At 39.3% G+C, this 22,169-nt stretch overlaps 1 protein-coding gene across 5 annotated transcripts in view; it reads right to left on the reverse strand.

Annotated features, from left to right (window-relative positions):
• The window catches only part of DMXL1 (Dmx like 1), a 108,996-nt gene that overhangs the window by 19,309 nt on the left and 67,518 nt on the right, over window positions 1–22,169 (reverse strand). For 4 of the 5 annotated variants that reach the window (XM_020780062.3, XM_078386240.1, XM_072992428.2 and 1 more), the window contains exons 29-33: window positions 15,049–15,224; window positions 9,087–9,214; window positions 7,653–7,738; window positions 5,661–5,862; window positions 1,394–1,511 (exon numbers count right to left, since the gene is read on the reverse strand). In XM_020780062.3, coding sequence (XP_020635721.3) covers window positions 1,394–1,511; window positions 5,661–5,862; window positions 7,653–7,738; window positions 9,087–9,214; window positions 15,049–15,224 — 710 coding nt within the window. Of the gene's footprint in view, window positions 1–1,393; window positions 1,512–5,660; window positions 5,863–7,652; window positions 7,739–9,086; window positions 9,215–15,048; window positions 15,225–21,413; window positions 21,528–22,169 lie in introns of all 5 variants that reach the window. The other variant, XM_020780061.3, reaches the window with a different exon arrangement.

Below are 22,169 nucleotides of genomic sequence, written 5' to 3' on the forward strand. Positions count from 1 at the left end.
AATATTAAGCTCATACTAATTTGTGTGTGGTTTTTTTAAATAAAACCGAGGAACCTTTTAGGTTTATCATTTCTAATTGCTCACAAAATTAAAAGAAAGGATAAGAAAAAAGTTGATATAAAATGAGTGTGGTAAGACTCACTGAACATGACTCCTGCATGTAAGATAATCTGACAAAAATAATGAGTAATAGATCTGAGCAGTGCATTAAAGTGGAATTCTTAAACAGCCAGGAATTAATAATTAAGGCCTGATACAGTGGTGCCTTGGAAGACGGCTGCTCCGTTTAACGGCGAATCCACATTACAACAAGGTTTTTGCGATCGCAAAACGACGTTTTGAATGGGGGAATTTCACTGTGCGATGATCGGTTCCCTGTTTTGGGAACGGATTTTCGCTTCCCGACGATCAAAACAGCTAATCATCAGGTTTTCAAAATGGCCGCCGGATGCTCAAAATGGCTCCCCGCTGTGTTTAGGAGCCATTTTTCGCTGCACAGGCTCCCGAAAATGGCCGCCCCTATGGAGGATCTTCGCTGGACGGTGAGTTCTTAGCCGACTGGAACGCATTAACCAGGTTTTAATGCGTTTCAATGGCTTTTTTATTTTCGCTTTACAACATTTTCGTTCTACAGCTATTTTGCTGGAACGATTTAACATCATAATGCAAGGCATCACTGTACTTCACGAAGGTACAGCTATGAAAAGAGATTGAGGGTCAGCATAGTTTTAAGTACTGAATCTCCTTCAATGAGAGACTTTAGTTACTGAATGAAAATGCATATTGTTAGGAGGTAGGCAGATGACCATAAGATTTTAAAAAAATCAATTTTAATATTTTATAATTACTACCGACTTCTACCTCAGCAACATAATGTGTCCATGTCCTGTAGCAACTATGTGCAACGTTTCAAATGTTTTGTTATTGTCTGCCATCCAACTTATAATGATCCTAATAGGGTTTTCAAGGTACAGTGGTGCCTCGCAAGACGATTGCCTCAGGGGAAGAAAAACCTGCAAGACAATTGGTTTTTGCGATCTCCTATGGTGCTTCGCAAGACGGTTTTTTCTATGGCCGTGCTTCGCAAGACTTTTTCCCCCCTCGAGACCGATGCCTCGCAAGACGAATAAGGTTCCATAGGGAACCTCGCAAGATGATAATTTTTGCAGAACGAATTAAAATTGTCTTGCGAAACACCACTATATGAGATATTCAAAGAGTGGTTTTACTGGCCGTTCCCCAGAACATTCCATGACCAAGCAGGGATATAAATCTGGTCTCCAGAATCATGGTCTGTCATTCTATTCACTGCACCACACTTTCACCCACAAAATGTTTTATGCTCAGATGGAGGATATTCAAAATATTGTCGATATTTAAAATCAACACAGACCTCATTTAAGCACCTCGTTTTTCTAAATATGTTTCTGATGAAGGTTTCTTGGACCATTTCTTGTTTAATGAGATATAGCCAAAGTCTCTTCACAGACAGCGCATTGCGACTTTTAGACCTAAAGATGACAGAGAAACATTTTTAAAGCATGCTGAAATTTCAGAAGATATTACTTGGGGGGAAAAACACAGAGTGAAATGGGAAACTAAGCATTTCAAAACATTAAGAAGTGAAACATTTGCATCAGGTAATAAAATAAAATCTCATGCTTTATTTAAATTCTTGGCCGTGAAATCATATAACGTTGAAAAGTGTGTTCCTGTATTTCTCGGATGAAATTCTTGATGTTATTAATAATAATAAGACCGTATGTAACCTGCAAGAGATATTCTTTGTGGCACCTGCTCCATCACACAATGGAACTGTTAATAAGCAGTAAAAACACTGTCATTCCAAAGCATGAGCCATTTTCTTCTCTTCTCAAACAGTCATTTCACTTGTATTTTTAATTCTAACATGGAGGAAGGATATCCCCTACTGAAATTGTTCACTACGCCACAGAGAAACATATTCACGTGTGATATTCACGGCAGTATGGCAATGAAACTAAAAAAAGGTTCTCAATGAACACGTGCTATTGTCAAGACCTACCTTGTAGAACTGTGATTAAATTCTGTGAAAAACTGGGAGGGACCCAAGGAATATCAACTCCAAATCTGGCTGAAGAAGGAAATTCACTGCTAAAATATGCCTCTAATATAGCCATTTAACATCTATCTGCGTAAAAGCCTCCAAGGAAGGAGAGTCCATCACCCTCTGAAATAAACTCCATTTTCAAGCAGCTCTTACTGTGAAGAGATTCTTTTTAATGTTTAAGTGAAATCTCGTTTCTCATAATTTGGATCCATTAGTTCAGGACATAAAAGAAACAAGTTTGCTCCATCTTCCACATGACAGTCTTTCAAATATTTGAAGTTCTTTTCACCAGGCTAAACATGTCTGTTCCTCAAAGACCTTGGACTATCCAAGCTGTTGACTTCCTGGATCTTCAATTTGCTGCATGGTCTTCTAATGGGAGACCACTGAGACTCATATTATTAATATTATTATTATTTCCATTATACACAGCCCATGAAATGTTGGCTAGATTTACTTCCTTATAAGCTCATTTCCAAGGACCTAGGATATTTGTAGCCATTTCCTTAAAATATATGCTGTTCCAAGTAAGGCAGCCTTCTGCAGGTGATTTATCGTGATCTCATTTACATTTATAATGCAAGGGTATGATCAAACTGAGAAATATGCAGATTGCAATTTGGTGCAGTCTGTTTCCTGGTGACCACACGACAAAGAGAGAAATGCACTTCAGCCTGACTCCTATCTGTGACCAAGCTGGACCACTGTGGTTCAACTATAGGACTTCTACTTTTGTTGGCTGGGCTGGAGTGATTCCCCAGGAGACAGAAATATTACTTTAAGAGAGATTACTTCTGTTAAATGGACCCTTTCCAGTGTGATCAGCATCTCTGAAGCTGCCTGAGTGCAGAAAAAGAGAGTTTTCTTTTTTAGTATTGTATCTAAAGCACCAATTAGAACTGGAACAATTTTAGTTTTCTTTTGCCATAATTGCTTGCTCTCAAGTCTTTGGATTTGGCAATCTTCTCAAATCCCTTCTTTTTGATTCTAACATCCTTAGACATTACCACATTTAGTATCCACATTTGCTTCCTTTCAACAATTATCAAATCAGGTGTGTTGAATCTGGAAGTCCCATAATATTTCAACTTTCAACAACTTTTTCAGTGTTATGGTTCTACCAGTTTTTGATCACTGGTATATTATATTTCTTACAGATATTCCAGTGCATTACTGTTGCAACCAATGCTGCCATTTCAAATAATCTCTTCACATGATCTTCTTTCTGCCACAAACCACTTGGTCCACTGTTTCTTCTGTTTCTTTACCCAACCAACATTTACTGTCATCAAACGATTTCTCAATCTGGGTTTTAATCACATTTACATGGAATGCTTGCCCTTGTGCTGCAAGGATAAGCCCTTCACTTTCTTTCTTCAGGGGTCCTTTTCTCAGGCCTTGCCCTGTCTTTCCACTGTTGGCTTTTCCCTGGATGTTAAGGTATTAGCCATGGAATGCTTTATTCCACAATTATTCTCACTGTACAGTATAATTAACTCCTCTTTTCCATAGGCTTCCCTTGTTTCTTTAATCTTTATTAACTTCTCTAAATGGTTCTTGACTTTCCCTGATATATTTTGCTAGACCTATCTTCTGTTGCTTAACTGATTGTTTGATTTGTTGCATTCTATGTTCATATTTACTCAGTAGAAGACACAGTCAGTCAATGTCACTGCATGGAGACAGTGCATGATGCAAGGTCATTAGTTTTATAATTCTTTGATCGGAAGTATCTAGTTCAGTCTATTATGCTTGTATTACATTAAACAAGATGGCACTGCAGCCGTAACAGAGTGGATATTTATAGCTTTTTAAGCTTTGATTTTAGGACTTTTCTAACCTTTCTGAATTGATGCTTTTGATTTGTGGTGCTAGAGGAGACTCTTGAGAGTCCCCTGGACTGCAAAGAGAACAAACCTATCCATTTTGAAGGAAATCAACCCTGAGTGTTCACTGGAAGGACAGATCCTGAAGCTGAGGCTTCAATCCTTTGGCCATCTCATGAGAAGATAAGACTCCTTGGAAAAGACCTTGATGTTGGGAAAGTGTGAAGGCAAGAGAAGTGGATGTCTGAGGACGAGATGGTTGGACGGTGCCATCAAAGCTACCAACTCTGACCCAACTCTGGGAGGCAGTGGAAGATAGGAGGGCCTGGCATGCTCTGGTCCATGGAGTCACGAAGAGTCGGACATGACTTAATGACTAAACAACAACAAAACCTTTCTGATATATTCTTTACTAATTCTGCTCTTAATTTCCTAACACATGACATTTTCTGCTTACAAGATACTCAGGTATTGCTTGCTTTTATAACTTTCTTCTGCTGTAAGACTCTTTATGTTATTGCCATTTGGCACTTAAATGTGACTGCTGTTTGACTGCTTATTTATTGCTAATGTTGCACACTCCTGAAGTCCAAAATCCATTGCTATGCTGCTGCTTTATTTTCCTCCTCATCATTATATTTCTATCTTATCTCTCCAATACTAGGTGACTCAAAGCAGCTTGCAATCATAAAATATGACACACACTAAGGCCAAATTCAACCACAGAATCATTAAAATCTACTAATATAAAATAAGACTACAAAGCCATTAAAATCAGGACATCTACAAACAGTTAAAATTATCAAAAAAGGTGAACAACACTATGCGCCAGTTTAGAAAGATGTGCATACTCCTTCTAAAAGCAGGAAGAGTGGAAGCTCATTGTGGCTCTGAAGGGAGTACATCACACAATAAGGGATCCTCACAGGAAAAAAATTCTTTCCCCTCTGTCTGTTTAGTGGGCTTCTGCAGCTTGTATTCTCAAGAGGGCCTGTCCTGAAGATCTTAACATCTGGACAGATTCCTAAGAAAGCAAGCAGTCTCTTAGCCAAGTACCAAAGCATTTAGAGCTTTGAATGTCAAAACCAGAATTGTGAATCAGGTTCAGTAAACTGGCAATCAATGCAGTCCTTTAGTATTGGTGTCATATAATATTGATATTATGCATGGGTTAGCAGACTGGATTGGAAAAGGCCCACATGACTTTGCAAATATTATTTGGTCTTCCAGTAGTTCACATGCATGGTCTGCTCAGAAGGAAAATCCTCTCTTGTTTTTAGTCAAATGTAAGTACTATATATCAAAACTAATCACTATATATCAAAACTAAGAGTTTAGAAACTCTTAATTTCTAAACCAAATTACAGTAGAACTAATTTGCTGTGCAGAAAACTTAATAGTTCCCCTTTGCAAATGTTTAGCCAACTGAAGTGGAATGAATCTTAGAAACAAATAAACAAGAAACAAACATATTTAAATCTATTCTTCTTTCTCCATGCAGAGATAAAAGAACTTACTGCTTGTTCTGTTTTCTTTTAAACAAACACATTTATGATACATGCATCTTATCCTTATAAACTTCTAATTAAAATCAAATTTACTAGTGATAGTGTAGAATGGGACATATTAAAAGGATAGTGAAAAATAGAGATTTCAGAATTTTGTCATAACACATTACTACAGATACATTATTAGAGTATATACAAAAATATTTTAATACAATTCATTTCTTTCTTTGTGCTTACCTGAAAGGGGTGTTTGTTGGTTCCAGAAGGACTTTATGGCGTAAAAGTGCAGGACCAGATGAGGATGCATCTTCTGAAGTATGAACAGAAATGAAGTCTTCTGGTGGGCCACCATGCATCTCAAGTCGTTTGAGCAGAACCTGTTCCCAGCGTTGAAGTATCTTCAGAACGGCATGACATAGTGGGGAGCTAACGGGAAGCTCTACAGAAAGAAAAGGCAACTTTATTTAACTAAAGTCACTTCAATAAAGAGCAGTACGCCCTTGCAATGTTTCATACCAAATATTTTCTGTTACTATGTTGCTGCCATTACATGAGTAACACTATATCCCAGAGAGGAAAACATATAGTTTTTTTCCCCATCAAAGCTCTTACCAATTTCAGAGGTGTTCTGTAGCAGGTCAAATGTACATATAAAATTCCAGGTGCAAATGAGGGAAGGACTGCGATGTGGTTGTTAAAACAAATCTAAAGCTAGCTAGCTATTTGTTGAATGAAAATTAAACTTCTTTAGCCCAACCCAAAAAGCTTTATAGATATAAACAATAAAGATTCTCTTGTGCAAATGGCGTAACTTTCATCGACAAATTAGCCCAAGTTAAGAAATCACTGTAGACATTACTAGATAGATGCATACTGAGTTATACAACTCAGTATGCAACTGATAATGTCTACAGTGAGTTCCCAGCTTGGGGAAATTCACCTACAAATGTTACATTGTTTGTACTATGCTAAGTAACAGGATTTTGCCTGTGGCGTAGTATAGTTAGGATTACATTTATTCATTATTTTCATTTTTTAACACGAGACAGTCCTCAAAGGCATATGCATTCTAGCCTATAGGCAGAAAAAAAAATTAGGGAGTTTTACACAGTAAGGAATTTTACAAATATTACTTAATATTTGATGCCTTATTGCTAAGTTCTAGGGGGAAGATTTCTATGACATTGCACATTTTCTCTGCAACCTACATTTGAACCCATAAGTAAGTTCAAACATGTCTGTGGGTAACGTGGCCTTTCTCACCAGATTACTGATAAACATGTTCACATCCACTCATAAACTCAAACACAAGTTGCAGGAAAAAAATGACATTGCACAGAAATCCTCCCCTAGTTATTGCCTTTCTCTAGATTTTTTAAAATAAATAGTACTAACTGAAAGATTACTTATTACAAAGATAGGCTCCTGCAGTGAGCTCTCTGATTTAGTTACCATATTTTTCCGTGTATAAAACAACACTTTTAACTTAAATAATTAGAGAAAAAAATTGGAAGTCATTTTATACACGGAAGGCAGCAGCTTTCCCTGCCTTTTGAGAAGCCGGTAAAGCAGCTGTGAAAGGGCAGCACACCTGCACCCCTTTGACCCTAAAGCAGCCATGAAAGGGCTTCAGGATCAAAGGGGTGCAATCCTGCCGCCCTTTCACGGCTGCGTTACCCATTTCCTAAGCCCCGCAGGGCTTAGGAAGTGGGTAACACAACCATGAAAGGGCGGCAGGATCACACTACTTTGATCCTACAGCAGCCATGAAAGGGCTTCAGGACCAAAGGGGTGTGATTGTGCAAATTTTCAAATTTAGGGGTTAGAAAAGGGGGAGTCGTCTTATACATTGGGTCATCTTATAAACAGGAAAATAGGGTACATTGTTTTATCAAAATGAAGTCAGAAGACACTTCTTTTAAGAATTCCTCTAAATCAGTGGTTCCCAACCTTGGGTAACTTAGGTGTTCTTGGATTGCAATTCTCAGAAACCCCAATCTGCACAGCTGGTGGTGAAGGCTTCTGGGAACTGCAGTCCAAGAACACCTGGTCTACTCAAGGTTGAGAACCAGCAGCAATGTGCAACTATGATAGATGAAATTATAGTTATGCTGGTATAAATAAACACAAGTAAGCACATGAGAAAAAGAAGGTAACTTAACTCATCTGGTAAATCTGGAGTGGCTCTATAATATACATTAACCCTAAAAACCGTTCATGCAGGATTACCTGAAAGATCATGCCCAGCCAAAGGATAGAAAGTCTTCAAGTTATGAAGAACCAGTTGAACCATAGCCAATCTCATGAGTGACCAGCTAAACAGAATAAACAAACATTTATTCTTCTTTCTTGAAGTCATTTATAAAGATTAAAACACAGAAATACGCTGATTATTTTTCTATGACAAAGAACAGTGATCTCCTACTTCCAACTGTTTTGAAGTTTTCTTTCTATTATAAGGCAGTACAAGCCAGTCTAACTGCTATGAAGGGATGCTGGAAAAACTGAAATGTTATTCAACTCCAAATTTATCCAAACAGAATATTGGTAATGATGCTTTCAAAAGTGCTAAACATTTCACCTGTAAAAATGCACTCTCTGTGAAGTCTCTGTAATAAAGGAAGTGAGAGCCAGTGTGGCGTAGTGGACCAAGTGATGGACTAGGACTCAGAAGACCTGAGTTCAAGTGCTCCTTAATATCGCACATACGTTGATAATATACACTTCTGCAACAGTTCATAAAAAGAAAAAGACTATGTTCTATTTCTCACTTTCTCATTCCAATACATAACAAATATTGTTCACTGCTCACAAAATCTATGTTTACCTTGCAAATAATTTCTTTGAATGCTCTCGTAATATATCAGTGTAGTTAACAAGGTAGTGTTTGGGATATCAAACCATTAATTTATATTCCACCCTATCAAAAGCTTTCTTGGCATTTGTAAAAAAATAACATAGCTTCTTTGCTAGTTTTTTTTAAGTTTTAAAATCAGATGTATCATCCAGCACATTTACTTAGGGATGCTAAATAATGATGGCTACTCTGTCACATGTTTTTGTCATGTGACATTGTGTAAGTTCTCATTCCTAACTTCACTGATGCTAGAAACTTTTCATCATCTTTTTTTTTATCATATATCTCATGCATAAACAATATTTTCACCTGTTTATTAGAAAAAGACTAGCATACTTCCTGCTTTAACATGGATCATTTCACCCTTTCACATGTAATTTCAGTATTTTATCCAAGGTGGGTAAAACTCAAATTCAATGATTTTTAGAATAAAATAAAATAATTTTAAATTATGATGTAAATAAAAAAACATCCCCATCTTTATTAATAATTACTCTTAAAAAGTGGGGGAAGTGAAGGAGAAAGAGAGATCACTGGCTTTTCTATCGTTGAACACTCATAAGGTAGATAGGTGTTTTCGTCCTAAAATTTTTGAAAATTTTTGAAAGACAAAGACTACCGCACACTAGAAAACACGAAGTACAGTGAGAGGATAAAATATGAATGCACCAATATGCATAATGAGCCATTTAAGAATGGAGAGAATGTTTATTACCATTTTCTAGATCACCCATTTCACACACATACAAAAAGGTATATAATAGTAAAGTTTTTTAAAAAAAATCAAATTTCAAATTATTTCATACCTATATGAATTTGAATGTTCTTGAAACTTCAAGTCTGATGAGAATGTGCTATCACCCTCTTCATCACTGCTTTCTTGACTCTCCTCTGAGTCATATTCAAATTTTATTTGTGATGTTGGAAGGAATGGCTAAAGAGACAAATTAAGAGCTGTTAAATTTCCATCCAAGAAAAATACACAAACACAAAAAGCACATGCCCTTGCTTTATTTTGTTTCAGAAAGGTTTTTGTTTTGGCTTCAGGGATGGTTAACTGAGTCTTTAAAGTTTAAATCAATCAATATTAACTTGCTTTTGTCTTCATAAATGCAAACAAGAAAAATGACAAGCTTTTTTCTGAGTTCAGCTAAGAATCACATTTTATGCATGTTTCACAGGCTTCCACTTTCTTTTAACATGTTGTCATTTGATAACAAGCTTCCTTCCCATATTTTGTCCTTAAAACAGGTTAGAATTTTCTTTCTATCTGGCTTTAACAAATTATGTCAACCTATGCGTTTTCTGATGTGGAAGTTTTTAATCTGCATGATAAAATCTTAAGGATATCAGACTGGCTTTCTAACAGGTGCCACGACACACTAACATACCGTATTTTTTGCACCATAAGACGCACTTTCCCCCCTCCAAAAGGGGGGTAGAAAGTCTGTGTGTCTTATGGTGCGAAGGTGGTGACTTCGCCCCCACTGGCCCCGTGGGGGGGAGCGTCGCAAGGGACGGAGGGAGCCTTCCAGGACCCTTGTGATGCTCCCCCACCCCCCCCACGGGGCCAGCGCAGGTGAAATCGCCAGCTTCCAGGTGGGGGGAACGTCGCAAGGGTCCTGGAAGCTCACTCAGACCCTTGCGACGCTCCTCCCACCGGCAAAATCGCCAGTTTCTGGGAGTGTTTTGAGGCTTCCCAAGCCTCAAAACACTCCCAGAAGCTGGCGATTTTACCCCCCCTGGCCCCGTGGGGGGGTGGGGGTAGCGTGGCAAGGGTCCAAGGGAGCCTCCCAGGACCCTTGCCAGGCTGCCCCCACCTCCCCACGGGGCCAGCCCTGGCGAAATCGCCAGCTCCCAGGACCTTTTGAGAGGCTGGAAAGCTTCTCAAAAGGTCCTGGAAGGTTGCTATTTCACCCATGCTGGCCCCGTGGGGGTGGGGGTGGGAGTAGCGTGGCAAGGGTCTGGAAGGCCCCCTCAGACTCTTGCCACGCTACCCCCCCCACGGGGCCAGTGCAGGCGAAATCGCCAGCTCCCAGGACCTTTTGAGAGGCTGGAAAGCTTCTCAAAAGGTCCTGGAAGGTCGCTATTTCGCCCATGCTGGCCCCGTGGGGGGGGGGGGTTGCGTGGCAAGGGTCTGGAAGGCCCCCTCGGACCCTTGCCATGCTACCCCCACCCCCCCACGGGTCCAGGGGGGGCCAAATCGCCACCTTCTGGGGCTCTTTTGAAGCTTCCCAAGCCTTAAAAGAGCCCAGAAGGTGGCGATTTGGCCCCCTCTGACCCCTGGGGGGGCAGGGTGAGTCTCTAAAGGGTCCTGGAACACACTCTAGGACCCTTTGGAGGCTCACCCTGCCCCCCACCAGGCTAGAGGGGGCGAAATTGCCACCTTCTGGGGCTCTTCTGAAGCTTTCCAAACCTCAAAAGAGCCCCAGAAGGTGGTGATTTTGCCCCCTCTGCCCTTCAGGGGGTCTGGGTGAGCCTCCAAAGGGTCCTAGGTTGTGTTCCATAAGACAGACCTCTCCATAAGGCTCACCAATTTTTAGGAGAACAGATTTTTTTTCCTGTTTTCTTCTCCTAAAAATTTGGTGCGTCTTATGGAGAGGTGCGTCTTATGGAGCGAAAAATACGATAAATGTTTACCACACTGCATGACAGTTGCACTCATTCAATGAAAACAACCTATTTTCACTGTTTTCACCATACATACAGTAAATGGGTGGGTGCAAGAGGTGTGAGATCTATTTCACGAAGGATAACCATCCCTTTAAGATGTGGGTATTGTATAGCTTGAAGCTCCACTTTAGTTTCATTCATTTCCATTTATCCAGCAATGGACAAATGTACAGTCTATTGTGGATGATCTTTGTTATTGTAAGGAGGTTTAGTGTGGGATGCATCAATATTTCCCATACACCAAGTGCTAAAGCTTCTATTAGACACCGACAGATAAGCAGAATTTATTAGAGATCACCTGGGGAAAGAACCAATTGATAAATGGTTTACCCGCAGATGTTCTGGGGCAGTGGTTCTCAACCTTGGGTAAACCAGGTGTTCTTGGACTGCAGTTCTCAGAAGCCTTCCCTATCAGCTGTGCTGGCTGCAGTTTCTGAGTATTGCATCCAAGAACATCTGGGTTACTCAAGGTTGGGAATCACTGTTATGGGGTGAAAATTTCAAGGATGATTATTTTTTAATAAGAACTGGGCTAGACAGTTCTGGAATGTGTTTATGCTTTGATGTCTGTTATCAGTTTGCAGATCAATAATACAGTGGTGCCTCACTTGATGATTACCTCGCTAGACTAAGAAATCGCTTAACGATGAAGTTTTTGCTATCGCTTTTGCGATCGCAAAACCATGTTTTAATAGGCAAAAATTGCTTAATGACGATTGGTTCCCTGCTTCAAGAACCGATTTTTCGCTTAACAACGATCAAAACAGCTGATTGTTGGGCTTTCAAAATGGCTCCCCACTGTGTAAAATGGCTCCCCGCTGTGTTTTAGGATGGATTCCTCGCATTATAGGAACCAGAAAATGGCCGCCCTATGGAGGATCTTCGCTGGATGCTGAGGTATTTCGCGCATTGGAATGAACTGAACCCATGTATTTCCATGGGCTTTTTCATTTCGCTCGACGAGGATTTTGTTCTACAGCGATTTTGCTAGAACAGATTATCATCATCAAGCGACGCACCACCGTACACTGTGCTTTCATTTTGCCAGTTAGTAAAATGCAAATATAAAGAAAGGTGGCAGCTAGGCATGCTTAATGAACAGGTGCATCTACACTTAGGGTGTCAAAATATACATAAAGAGCCAAGATGAATGGTACAAGGAGCTTCAGCAGAGACCTAGATTTTAAAAAGTACTGCACAACTACTGATCCCGGAGTCAACCACTCTTTGTTGTTCAGAGGCTCCTGCAGAAGAAATATGAGGTTTCTGTTTGCCCTTCTACTTAACTGCTTATGCTTTCTGTTCTGCTGTCTCCTTAATTTTTAATGTTTCCCTCACTTATGTGTTTGCTGTTTCCAAATCCAAAATAATCTTTTCGACAACATAACAAAATAAGTACCATTCTTAGAATTAAAAAATGCGAAGAGAATGCAACGAAGACAGAAAAGGAGCATCCCCAAATTATGTGAAGAATGTCCCTGGCAAATCCTTTCACTCTATAAGCATTCCTGGATTGCTTCTGACATGAACAAAGATCTCCTAAATGGCCCTAGGAGGAACAACTGAAGCTTGTGCTTTGACAATATTCTCTAAAATGTATCCCTCAAGTAACTCTGCCCTCAAATTAACTGAAACTGTGAATGAACTACATGAAGTTCTATAGCAAACTATTAGGACATCATCCAATTTAGGCATCCTTCACTCTTAAGAGACTATGGCAACGTGCTCTGTACGGAAGACTTGGAACAGCATCTAGTGTGGCTGAGAAGGCCAATTTGAGAGTGACAATCCCTTCTACACTGAAGACAAATCCAATCTGTCCCCTGTCCAGCTCCCTGATTTTGCTGCTTTCGTGACTGCCTCTTTGCCTTGGCCTGCTGAACAAGTGTCTCTTCAAATTGGGAGAGGCCATGATGCACCGCCTGCCTCCAGGCTGAACACTCAGATGTCAAGGTTTCCCATCTGTTGAGGTCTATTCCTAAGGCCTTCAGATCCTGCTTGCAGATATCCTTGCATCGCAGCTCTGGTCTCCCTCTGGAGCGATTTCCCTGTCCTAATTCTCCATACAGGAGATATTTTGGAATCTGACTGTCAGCCATTCTCAAGACATGCCTGAATAAACATAAATGTCGCTGTTTCAGTAATGTATACATGATAAAAATTCCAGCTCGTTCTAGGACTACTCTATTTGGAACTTTGTCCTGCCAGGTGATACCAAAAATGCATCAAAGACAACACATATTGAAGGTGTTCAGCTTCCTCTCCTGCTCTGCAGAAAGGGTCCAGGACTCCCTGCAGTACAGGAGTGTACTCATGACACAGGCTCTATAGACGTGGATCTTGGTATATGCAGGCAGCTTCTTATTAAGCCATATTCTCTTTCTGAGTCTAGATAACATGGTAGCTCCTTTGCCAATGCGTTTATCCTGCTTGACATCTAGAGAGAGTGTGTCAGAGATTGTTGAGCCAAGGTACACAAAGTCATGAACAACCTCCAATTCTTGTGAGGAGATGGTTATCGAGGGAGGTGAGTCCACGCCCTGGCCCATGACTTGTGTTTTCTTCAGGCTGATTGTTAGTCTAAAGTCTTGACAGGTCTTGCTAAAACGATTCATGAGTTTTTGGAGGTCTTCAGCAGAGTGCGCAACAACAACTGCATCACTGGTGAAGAGAAAGTCCTGCATGCATTTCAGCTGGACTTCGTTCTTTGCTCTCAATATAGAGAGATTAAAGAGCTTTCCATCTGATCTAGTCCAAAGGCGTGCTTCAGCATGACAGCAAAAAACATCCCAAACCGGGTCAGCATGAGGACACAGCCATTTTTCACTCCGCTTTGGATGTCAAAGGGATCTGATGTTGAGCCATCAAAAACTACAGTGTCCTTCATAAGGACCTGATGATGTTAAGGATTCAAGGTGCACATCCAATCTTGGGAAGTATTTTAAATAAGCTGTCTCTGTTAACCAAATCAAAGGCCTTTCTAAGATCTATGAAGGCCACAAAGAATGGCTGTTGTTGTTCCCTACATTTCTCCTGCAAATGCCTGAGGGAAAATACCATGTCAGTGGTGGATCTATTAGCTCGAAATCCACACTGTGATTCTGGATAGACTCTTGTCTGCAAGCACCTGGAGTCTCTTCAGCACAACACGCGCAAGCAACTTCCCTACAATGCTGAGAAGAGAGATGCCACGGTAATTATTGTAGTCACTGCTGTCTCCTTTGTTCTCATACAATGTGATGATATTTGCAACCTTCATGTCCTGTGGCACTCCACCTTTCCTCCAGCGAAGACAAAAGATACCCTGTTTCCCTAAAAATAAGACCTAAAGTAAGCCCTAGTATAATTTTTCAGGATGCTTGTAATATAAACCCTACCCTCAAAATAAGCCCCAGTTAAGTGAAAGCCTGCCCTTCACCGTTATGCAGCATTGTGCAGCAAACAGAAGATGAGATGACTGTAAAAGAAAACATCCCCTGAAAATAAGCCCTAATGTGTTGTTGTTTTTTTTTTTGAGCAAAAATTAATATAAGGCCCTGTCTTATTTTTGGGGAAATATGGTAGTACAATTGGGACATCACCCAATAGTACTAGCATTATTGTGTGTATTATTGTGATAAGGGTGGAGATGATCTGTCAATGTGATTGATGGGTGTCTAGCTAGCTAACGATATCTATCAATCACAGTGACAGATCATCTCCCCCTTATCACAATACACCCATAACAAAAAACACCCTGATCACAATAATCACCCAATCTCCTGAAAAGAACAAAAAGCTGATCCCACAGCTACATATACTCTACTGTCCCACACACTACACCAGAACACAGAGTTCGAGTTCCTGTCCTCTGAAGATGCCGGCCACAGAGACTGGTGAAACATTATGAAGAAAATCCTCCAAAATGCCAAACAGCCTGGAAAACCATCATAGAAATTCAATCTCTTAAATTAAAATATAATTAGAGCTTTTATCACCTACACAGCTGAGGCAGAGAATTGAAGACCTTGATGTGAGCACTAGTTTGAATCAGGATTCTAATTTTTGTTCCACTAAATGTACTCATCATGTCTCCAGCTGACATTTTAGAGGTACCTTTGCTATGAAGTAATCCCAGATACTAAGTTCAGGGGGAATAAACTTCTCTTTATAATTTGGTGAGTCTGTCTCCACTGATGACAAAGCAACTTGTGAAGTCTCTTTTGGGGATAATTTTGATGACATTCTAAACCGTTTGTGTTGCTTCTCCCCATCATCTATAGGAGAAGAGGCTACAAAGAGAAAAAAAGATGCAACTTTATAGTAAACCAATGAAGAGAAATATCACATTCATTTTCAAATCACTCAGACTTTTGAAAAGCTTCTAATTACAAAAAAACAAGCTCTAGTAAATATTATATTTAGCATTAGCAATTTATAAAACCGTAATCTCTAGTTTCTGAACCTAATCACATTTTCCCTCTTATACCTGAGCATCCAAGAAAGTATGATTTCACTGCATGCCTTCACCAAAATGCATTATTTTTACATATTTGTATTCTGTCAGCAAAATGTCTTATTAACAGAATTCAAATATGTAGCTTAAGGATACAATTCACTTACCTTGATGATTTTTCTAAAAAAGGTATTTCAAAATGTAAGGTATTTTTAATCAGCACAACAAGCATGCACATGCACTGCAGAATACAGAGCATTAATTTTTGAGCTCAACCAAAAAAGGCCAACTTTTTTTATATTGAAATGAAGGCACAGAATAATAAGCTTACAAAAAGTGTTACATGATACAGAGGTTCAAAAATATTTAAACTTCTGGATTTCTGTTTCCCATCACCTGTGTTTAAGTACCAATAACTATGCCTAATACTGCTGTTTAGGTCTGAAGTACCAATAATTTATTAGTTAAAAGATTATCAATCAGTTATAAGCATTTTAAAGGGAATGCAGGCCCACAGACTTTGAAAATATTTGCTTTCCTATGGGTGTAATTATTAACGAGTTATAAAGATTCTTGGAATATAAGGCAAATCATTATACATGAGAAAGAAATTAAAAAGGTTTATAAAACATGTATATATCAATGATTTACTATCTGATGAGTCCAAAGTTAGTGGTCTATTATAATATATAATATGAATTAAGTTAATATTGGGACCTCAGAGATGTACTAAAAAGTATTTTGGAACACCTTTTTCTTAATAATAGCCACCACAAACTGTATCATGTTTTGCAGGAACAGCATGATTTTGAGCATTCCTTAGCTTGCAATGGAAAACTGCAACAATCAGCACAGTGAATTTGCATTCCATTTATCATCTGAAGCTCAAAATAGCTAGTTTGGTAGAATGCTGGCACAGAACTACTTTGGCACAATATCTTTTTGTCTTTTACTTGTTTTTGTACTGCCAAACAACTAAGAATGCTACATGAAGAATAACATGGATTTCTAGAAGCTTATTAAAAGAATTTGTAAACTCTGTGAAATCTCTTCACAGTTCATTTGATTTAGCATTACACAGTAGATGTTATAGCTAAGGAGTCACTTGAACAGGGGTGTGCTAGATCCCAATCCAGCTACTGTATCTCAGTATGCCACACATTTCTTAGCAGGCATAATACCATCTATTCTGCATCATCACCATGGAAATTTCATCTGAATATAGTTCTGTTTATGCAAAACTGACAGTCAATCGTAAAAGTAATTCTTTCTTTCAAAAATTATTTTAATGCTATATAATACACTCCAATAATGTTATTCTAAAAATATACTATGGAGCATGTTGCTCAGGGAAAAAAAGACATATTGGTCTTTAATTCTTCTCTGATCTCAGATCAGTTCCTCTCTTATCTCTTGATCTTTCTTCTTTAGAAAAATTAATACATCCTAAGACCAGCAACAATAAGAACAAGTTGCAGTTGCAACATGGATTCTTTATGTGATCATCTGTGAACTCTTGTAAATGGGCACTGCTTGTACAGAGGGTTGCTGAAACTTTCTAGAGTTGAGTACTTTAGGCAGAACACTATCGCACCCTTTTACTGCACATAAAAAAGTGTGCCTCAGCTCAGTCCACTCAGGACTGGTCTACCATGATGAACACATGGGGAGAGGCACTGAGAGGGCAGAAGGATGGGTTGTGTGAATTTACAGATGACCACTCAAAGAACCATATTTACAACTGCAATCTGTTGTTCTTCATGTTCTTGTTGACTCACACAAATAAAAGAAAAAAAGCTCTTTTACTAGTAGCGATAAATATTATATGAAAATGTAAGAGAAAAGTCCTAGTCCAAAGGAGGTATCTCCTCTGATCCATCTTCAGTCAATATTGATGGATAAATGTATAGAGCTGAGACCGCGGCACTGTCCTACAGATGTCCAAAAGAGGTTCACCATGCAGGGAAGCAGATGCCAAGGAGGTGGCCCTGGTAAAACAGCTCTTTATTTTGCAACGGAGTGGAAAATGTGCCATGTGGTAAGGAACTACAATGAAGTCCACAATCCAATGGGCAAAGCACTGAGAAGAGAGAGCAATCTTGCTTAGGAACTGTACACCAAATAAGGAGATTAACGCATGAAGATATTCTAGATGTGCAGAAAGTCTAAGACATGTGAATGTCCAGGATATTCAAAGTTCACTCCAAAGAAGTGGAAAGATTTCAGAAAAAGGCAGGTAACATTATGTCCTGATTAAAATGGAAGGCATAAACTATCTTAGGCAAAAAAGTCACAGCACAACCTTGTCTGCAGGAAAGGACAAATACAGAGAGCCAGAATGGAGGGGACAGAATTCTGAGGCTCCCTGAGTCGAAGTTACGGCCACAAGAAATACAGGCTTCCATGTCAATAAACAGATGTCATGGGAATCCAAGGGCTCAAAGACTTCATCAGCTGAGACAAGACAAGAGAAAGAGAACAGGGAGTTATAGGTGGGCAAACAGTAGCAATGATATGGAGGCCTGTCAAAAATCTCTTAACAAACAACAAACAGTGAATCCAAAAAATGTTCATGAACAATAAGCCAAATTAGCTGTCAAATAAATCTTAAGGGATAAGAAGATTCTTGCTCACTTCCTGCTCCTTTCAATGATGTGAGGAATTCTAAAACATAAAGAACAGATCAAATATCATGATGCAACTCCAATTTGTGTATCAAACAAGATGACTGCTGAGGGAATAGGCTGGTACATTCTGTGATGCCCGAAGACGATCCACTACTAGTTCTACTTGATGCCAGATATACCAAGTCCAGAGACAAAGTGTGAGGCGCAGTGGTTAAAACGCTGTACTGCAGCTAAAACTGTGCTCACGACCTGGGGTTCAAATCCCAGGTAGCCCGCTCAAGGTTGACTCAGCCTTCCATCCTTCCGAGGTCGGTAAAATGAGTACCCAGCTTGCTGGCGGGGGCAATGTGTAGCCTGTATAATGAAATTGTAAACCGCCCAGAGAGTGCTTGTAGCAATATGGGGCGGTATATAAGTCCATAAATAAATAAATAAATAAAATAAATATTAACACATCCTGTCCTGTTGATAGTAACCGTGCTGTTACTATTTGGAGCATTTTTCAACAGATGACAACCTCAACTGCCTGGAGAACCTTGAAGATTGCCAAAGTTCAAGCACACTGATATTACAATTCTAGTATTGCAGAAGCCAATCAGCTCAGAATTATGGAACCCCAACAGCAAGCTTCCCATCTCGTGGTGGGTACATGACTTTGATGTTTAGATGAGCAAGTCAAAAGGGCATGCCTATAATCAAGTTGGAGAGATGGGCCCACCACATTTGCACTTCATGGACATCTGGTGGAGGCAAAAGTCGAAATCCTATGTGGTTCCTAATCTTGGGTAACCCAGGTGTTCTTGGACTGCTACTCCTAGAAACACTGGCCAGCACAGCTGGTAGTGAAGGATTCTGGGAATAGCAGTCCAAGAATATTTGGGTTACCCAAGGTTCAGAACTACTGCCCTACACAGTTTCTCTTCATCTGGAAGGCACGGAGGAACCAATGTTGGCAAGTCCACCGCCTTAGGCACACAAAGAGCATGAACTGCTGGGGTGGAGGCCACGAAGTACATGGACTGTGAGGGTGCAGGTAGTAAAACATGGTATGAATGCAACTGAGCGGGTGGGATGCTGAGCCAACTTCTGGACTCTGTTCTGTGGGAGATATCCCGTTGTGCCTCCTTAACAAGACTTGGACTCAGTGATCTATAGGGTCTTTTCCAGGCCTGCTGTTCCAAGCTTAGGATGATGGTAATAAACCTTTGTCATAGAAGAATCCAGGTAGGTACTGGTATACTGAATGGCAGATGATGGGAAGATAGATTTTTCTCTGTTCACCTAAAATCCAAGATTCTGGAGGAAACAAAGGATGAGGGCTACATGATGAAGACAGATTCTGCAGCAAGCTATATAGAGCTGGCTGTCTATATTGGGGAAATGGTGATGACTTTGGTCCTCAGAACAGTAAGGCTGAACAATACCTTGAACTGAAAAAAATTATGTTTACAGGCAAAGGGAATGAAACATCTGTGGGATGTGCAGACAGACATGTGGAAGTAAGTATCCTTCATGTCTAATGATGCAAACCAGATATCCCATCAGAGGAGAGGTAAAAGGAATGGCACAGTTAATTTGAAAAACATCTGGGATCAGATGAAGTAGTTGATCCTGTGGAGGTCCAGTCCTTCATTCTGTTTTAGAGGAAGGTCCAGTCCCTCAAGGTAACTAGAGATGCTGATAGTGAATGCAAGAGGGTGCAATGTCTGAGATCCCCCCTTCTATGACAGTACCCAGACAATGAATATCTTCAGAGGAACAATGAGGCAGGGCCAATATTTGGATCACAACAGAAGGATGATACAGAGTCATTGTCATAATTGAATCAAAGGTGATCAAAGGCATGGGATTAAATGGTACCAATGTCTGGTCCATATGGAATATCAAACCCAAAGAGTCAGATAAGACAACCAAAGCCACAAGGATATAGTAATCATTGTCAGTCCAGAAGTTAAAGTTGGAGACATGAAGCTGATTCTGTCGTATTTTTACAGTCTTTACAGATAGAACGAAGCCATTAATATGCTAACATTTCCTGCAACATACCAGCTTTCAAAATAGCAGCTTTGGGATTTAATCTTTTAGAACAGAACAGTACAAACCAATAAGTAAAAATATAAATAGTCATTTTCAGAATAGTTTTGTTATTTTTACCTTTGTATTGCCTTTTCAATATGTTTATTATCTAACGCAACTCAGGTTGAGGAACACTTCCACAGCAATCTGAATTACCCCGTTTCCCCGAAAATAAGACAGGGTCTTATATTAATATTTGCTCCAAAATGCATTAGAGCTTATTTTCAGGGGATGCTTTATTTTTGTCATGTACAACCATCTACATTTATTTAAATGCAGTCATGTCATCTTCTGGTTGCTGCACAATGATGGAGGGTGGGGTTTCACTGAATTAGGGCTTATTTTTGGAGTAGGACATATTACAAACATCCTGAAAAATCATACTAGGGCTTATTTTCAGGTTAGGTCTTATTTTAGGGGAAACAGGATAAGTGTACACATAAAACAATCTTAGATCTTCTCCTTTTCTGAAACTGCCCAACTAAACATGTTGATCCTAAACTTCAAAGCTGGAAATCAACTTATGTCCATGTAAATATGTTTGAGTGATGACATTAGCTAGCCATTGCAACCTTAAACCATGAAGTAATCCATACCACAATCAAAACTCAAGTTCTTACTATCAGTACTGAATCTGTGTAATACAGTTTAATTCACACTTAACACTAACTTCACCTGCTGATAAATCCTCAGCTTGTTTGTAAAGACATCTGAATATAGAACAGCACTTTTGCTACAGTTCAGTAAATGGAATGTGTGAATGCTGATGATTACAGAAGCACCTCTCTGCAAAGGCTATTTTGTTTAATTTATGCCAATTACATATCATTATACAGTCAAAATAAATTTTTAAGTAGACAATATACCAGAAATGTCACATTTTACATTTACTATTTCATATTCTATAATACTAACCTATGAATACTGAATTCATTTTCTCTATACACTAAACAATTCTGTATGCTAAGCTAATGCTTAGAAATCCACAGCCATATATGCACATGGTCAAGTGACACAAAACAAGCAGCCTTAATGAACAAAAAAAGTATTTGAAATATTTCTGGTAATTGCAAGTCATGGTTTTCCTTCCGTTTTGAAGAGTTAAAATTGAGTTAGTAGGGAGCATACCAAATATACAAACAGCCAATATATATTTCCTCTAAAATCTGATTAATGTAGGTAAGATAGCAGAAATAAAGAACAATTAAAACCTCCAGTTATGACTCGCAAACAGAAATGTTTCTTTGTAGCCTAATTTCTACATATGCAAGACCACATATCAGCATGGGATTTGAAAGCCTCTAACTGTAGCTATGTCTTGCCTGCAAGTTTGGTAGGACTATGAGTGCTGATGGCTGTTAGAGATTTGGTAAACCCCACACATTCCATGGAGAATACTACTACCTGGTGTGGGCTAGGCATAGGGAAGTGCCTACCTGCCAAAGAGAGAAAACACAGACTGTTCTTAGACAAAAAAATGGCTATCACGTAAGAAAAATCAACTTTTGACCAAATATTTGGAACAGTAAGCCTTCAGTTTTTCAGCACATTGACAATGAAGAAACAATACAGAAACTATTTTCGCCTACTGCATACCAGAACTTTCAAAAATTCATCTACCATTTATTGTTCCTATGTAATGTATAATGCAGTTACTTTAGTTATACTGAAACAATTCACAGCACAATTTTACATGTGTTTATTTCAGGACTCAGCTCCTTAGAGTACAATGACGGTTATTCTCAAGAAAGTACTTATCAATATCAAAATTGTATGTAGTTATTTATTTATATGGACTGAGAAGGCTAGGGGGAAAAACAGTAGATGCATTTGCACATAAGGTTCAACTATCATTTAGCACTAAGTACCAAGCAAAAGAGAGCCCGTGCAAGGCCTCAGGTTCCTGCACTCCTCTCACAACCTGTGTAACCATGGAAAGAAAGTAATTCTTTAGCAGATTCCTGACTTGTCCAACACATGCACACTAGGAATCATGAATTAAAAGAAACTACTCAATTGCTCAACAAGCAAATAAAACTATGAAATGAGTCTTGCTGGCACATTGAATGAACTAGAGC

This window comes from Pogona vitticeps, chromosome 2 (assembly GCF_051106095.1).
Source record: "Pogona vitticeps strain Pit_001003342236 chromosome 2, PviZW2.1, whole genome shotgun sequence".
NCBI classification, from domain to species: Eukaryota; Metazoa; Chordata; class Lepidosauria; order Squamata; family Agamidae; genus Pogona; species Pogona vitticeps.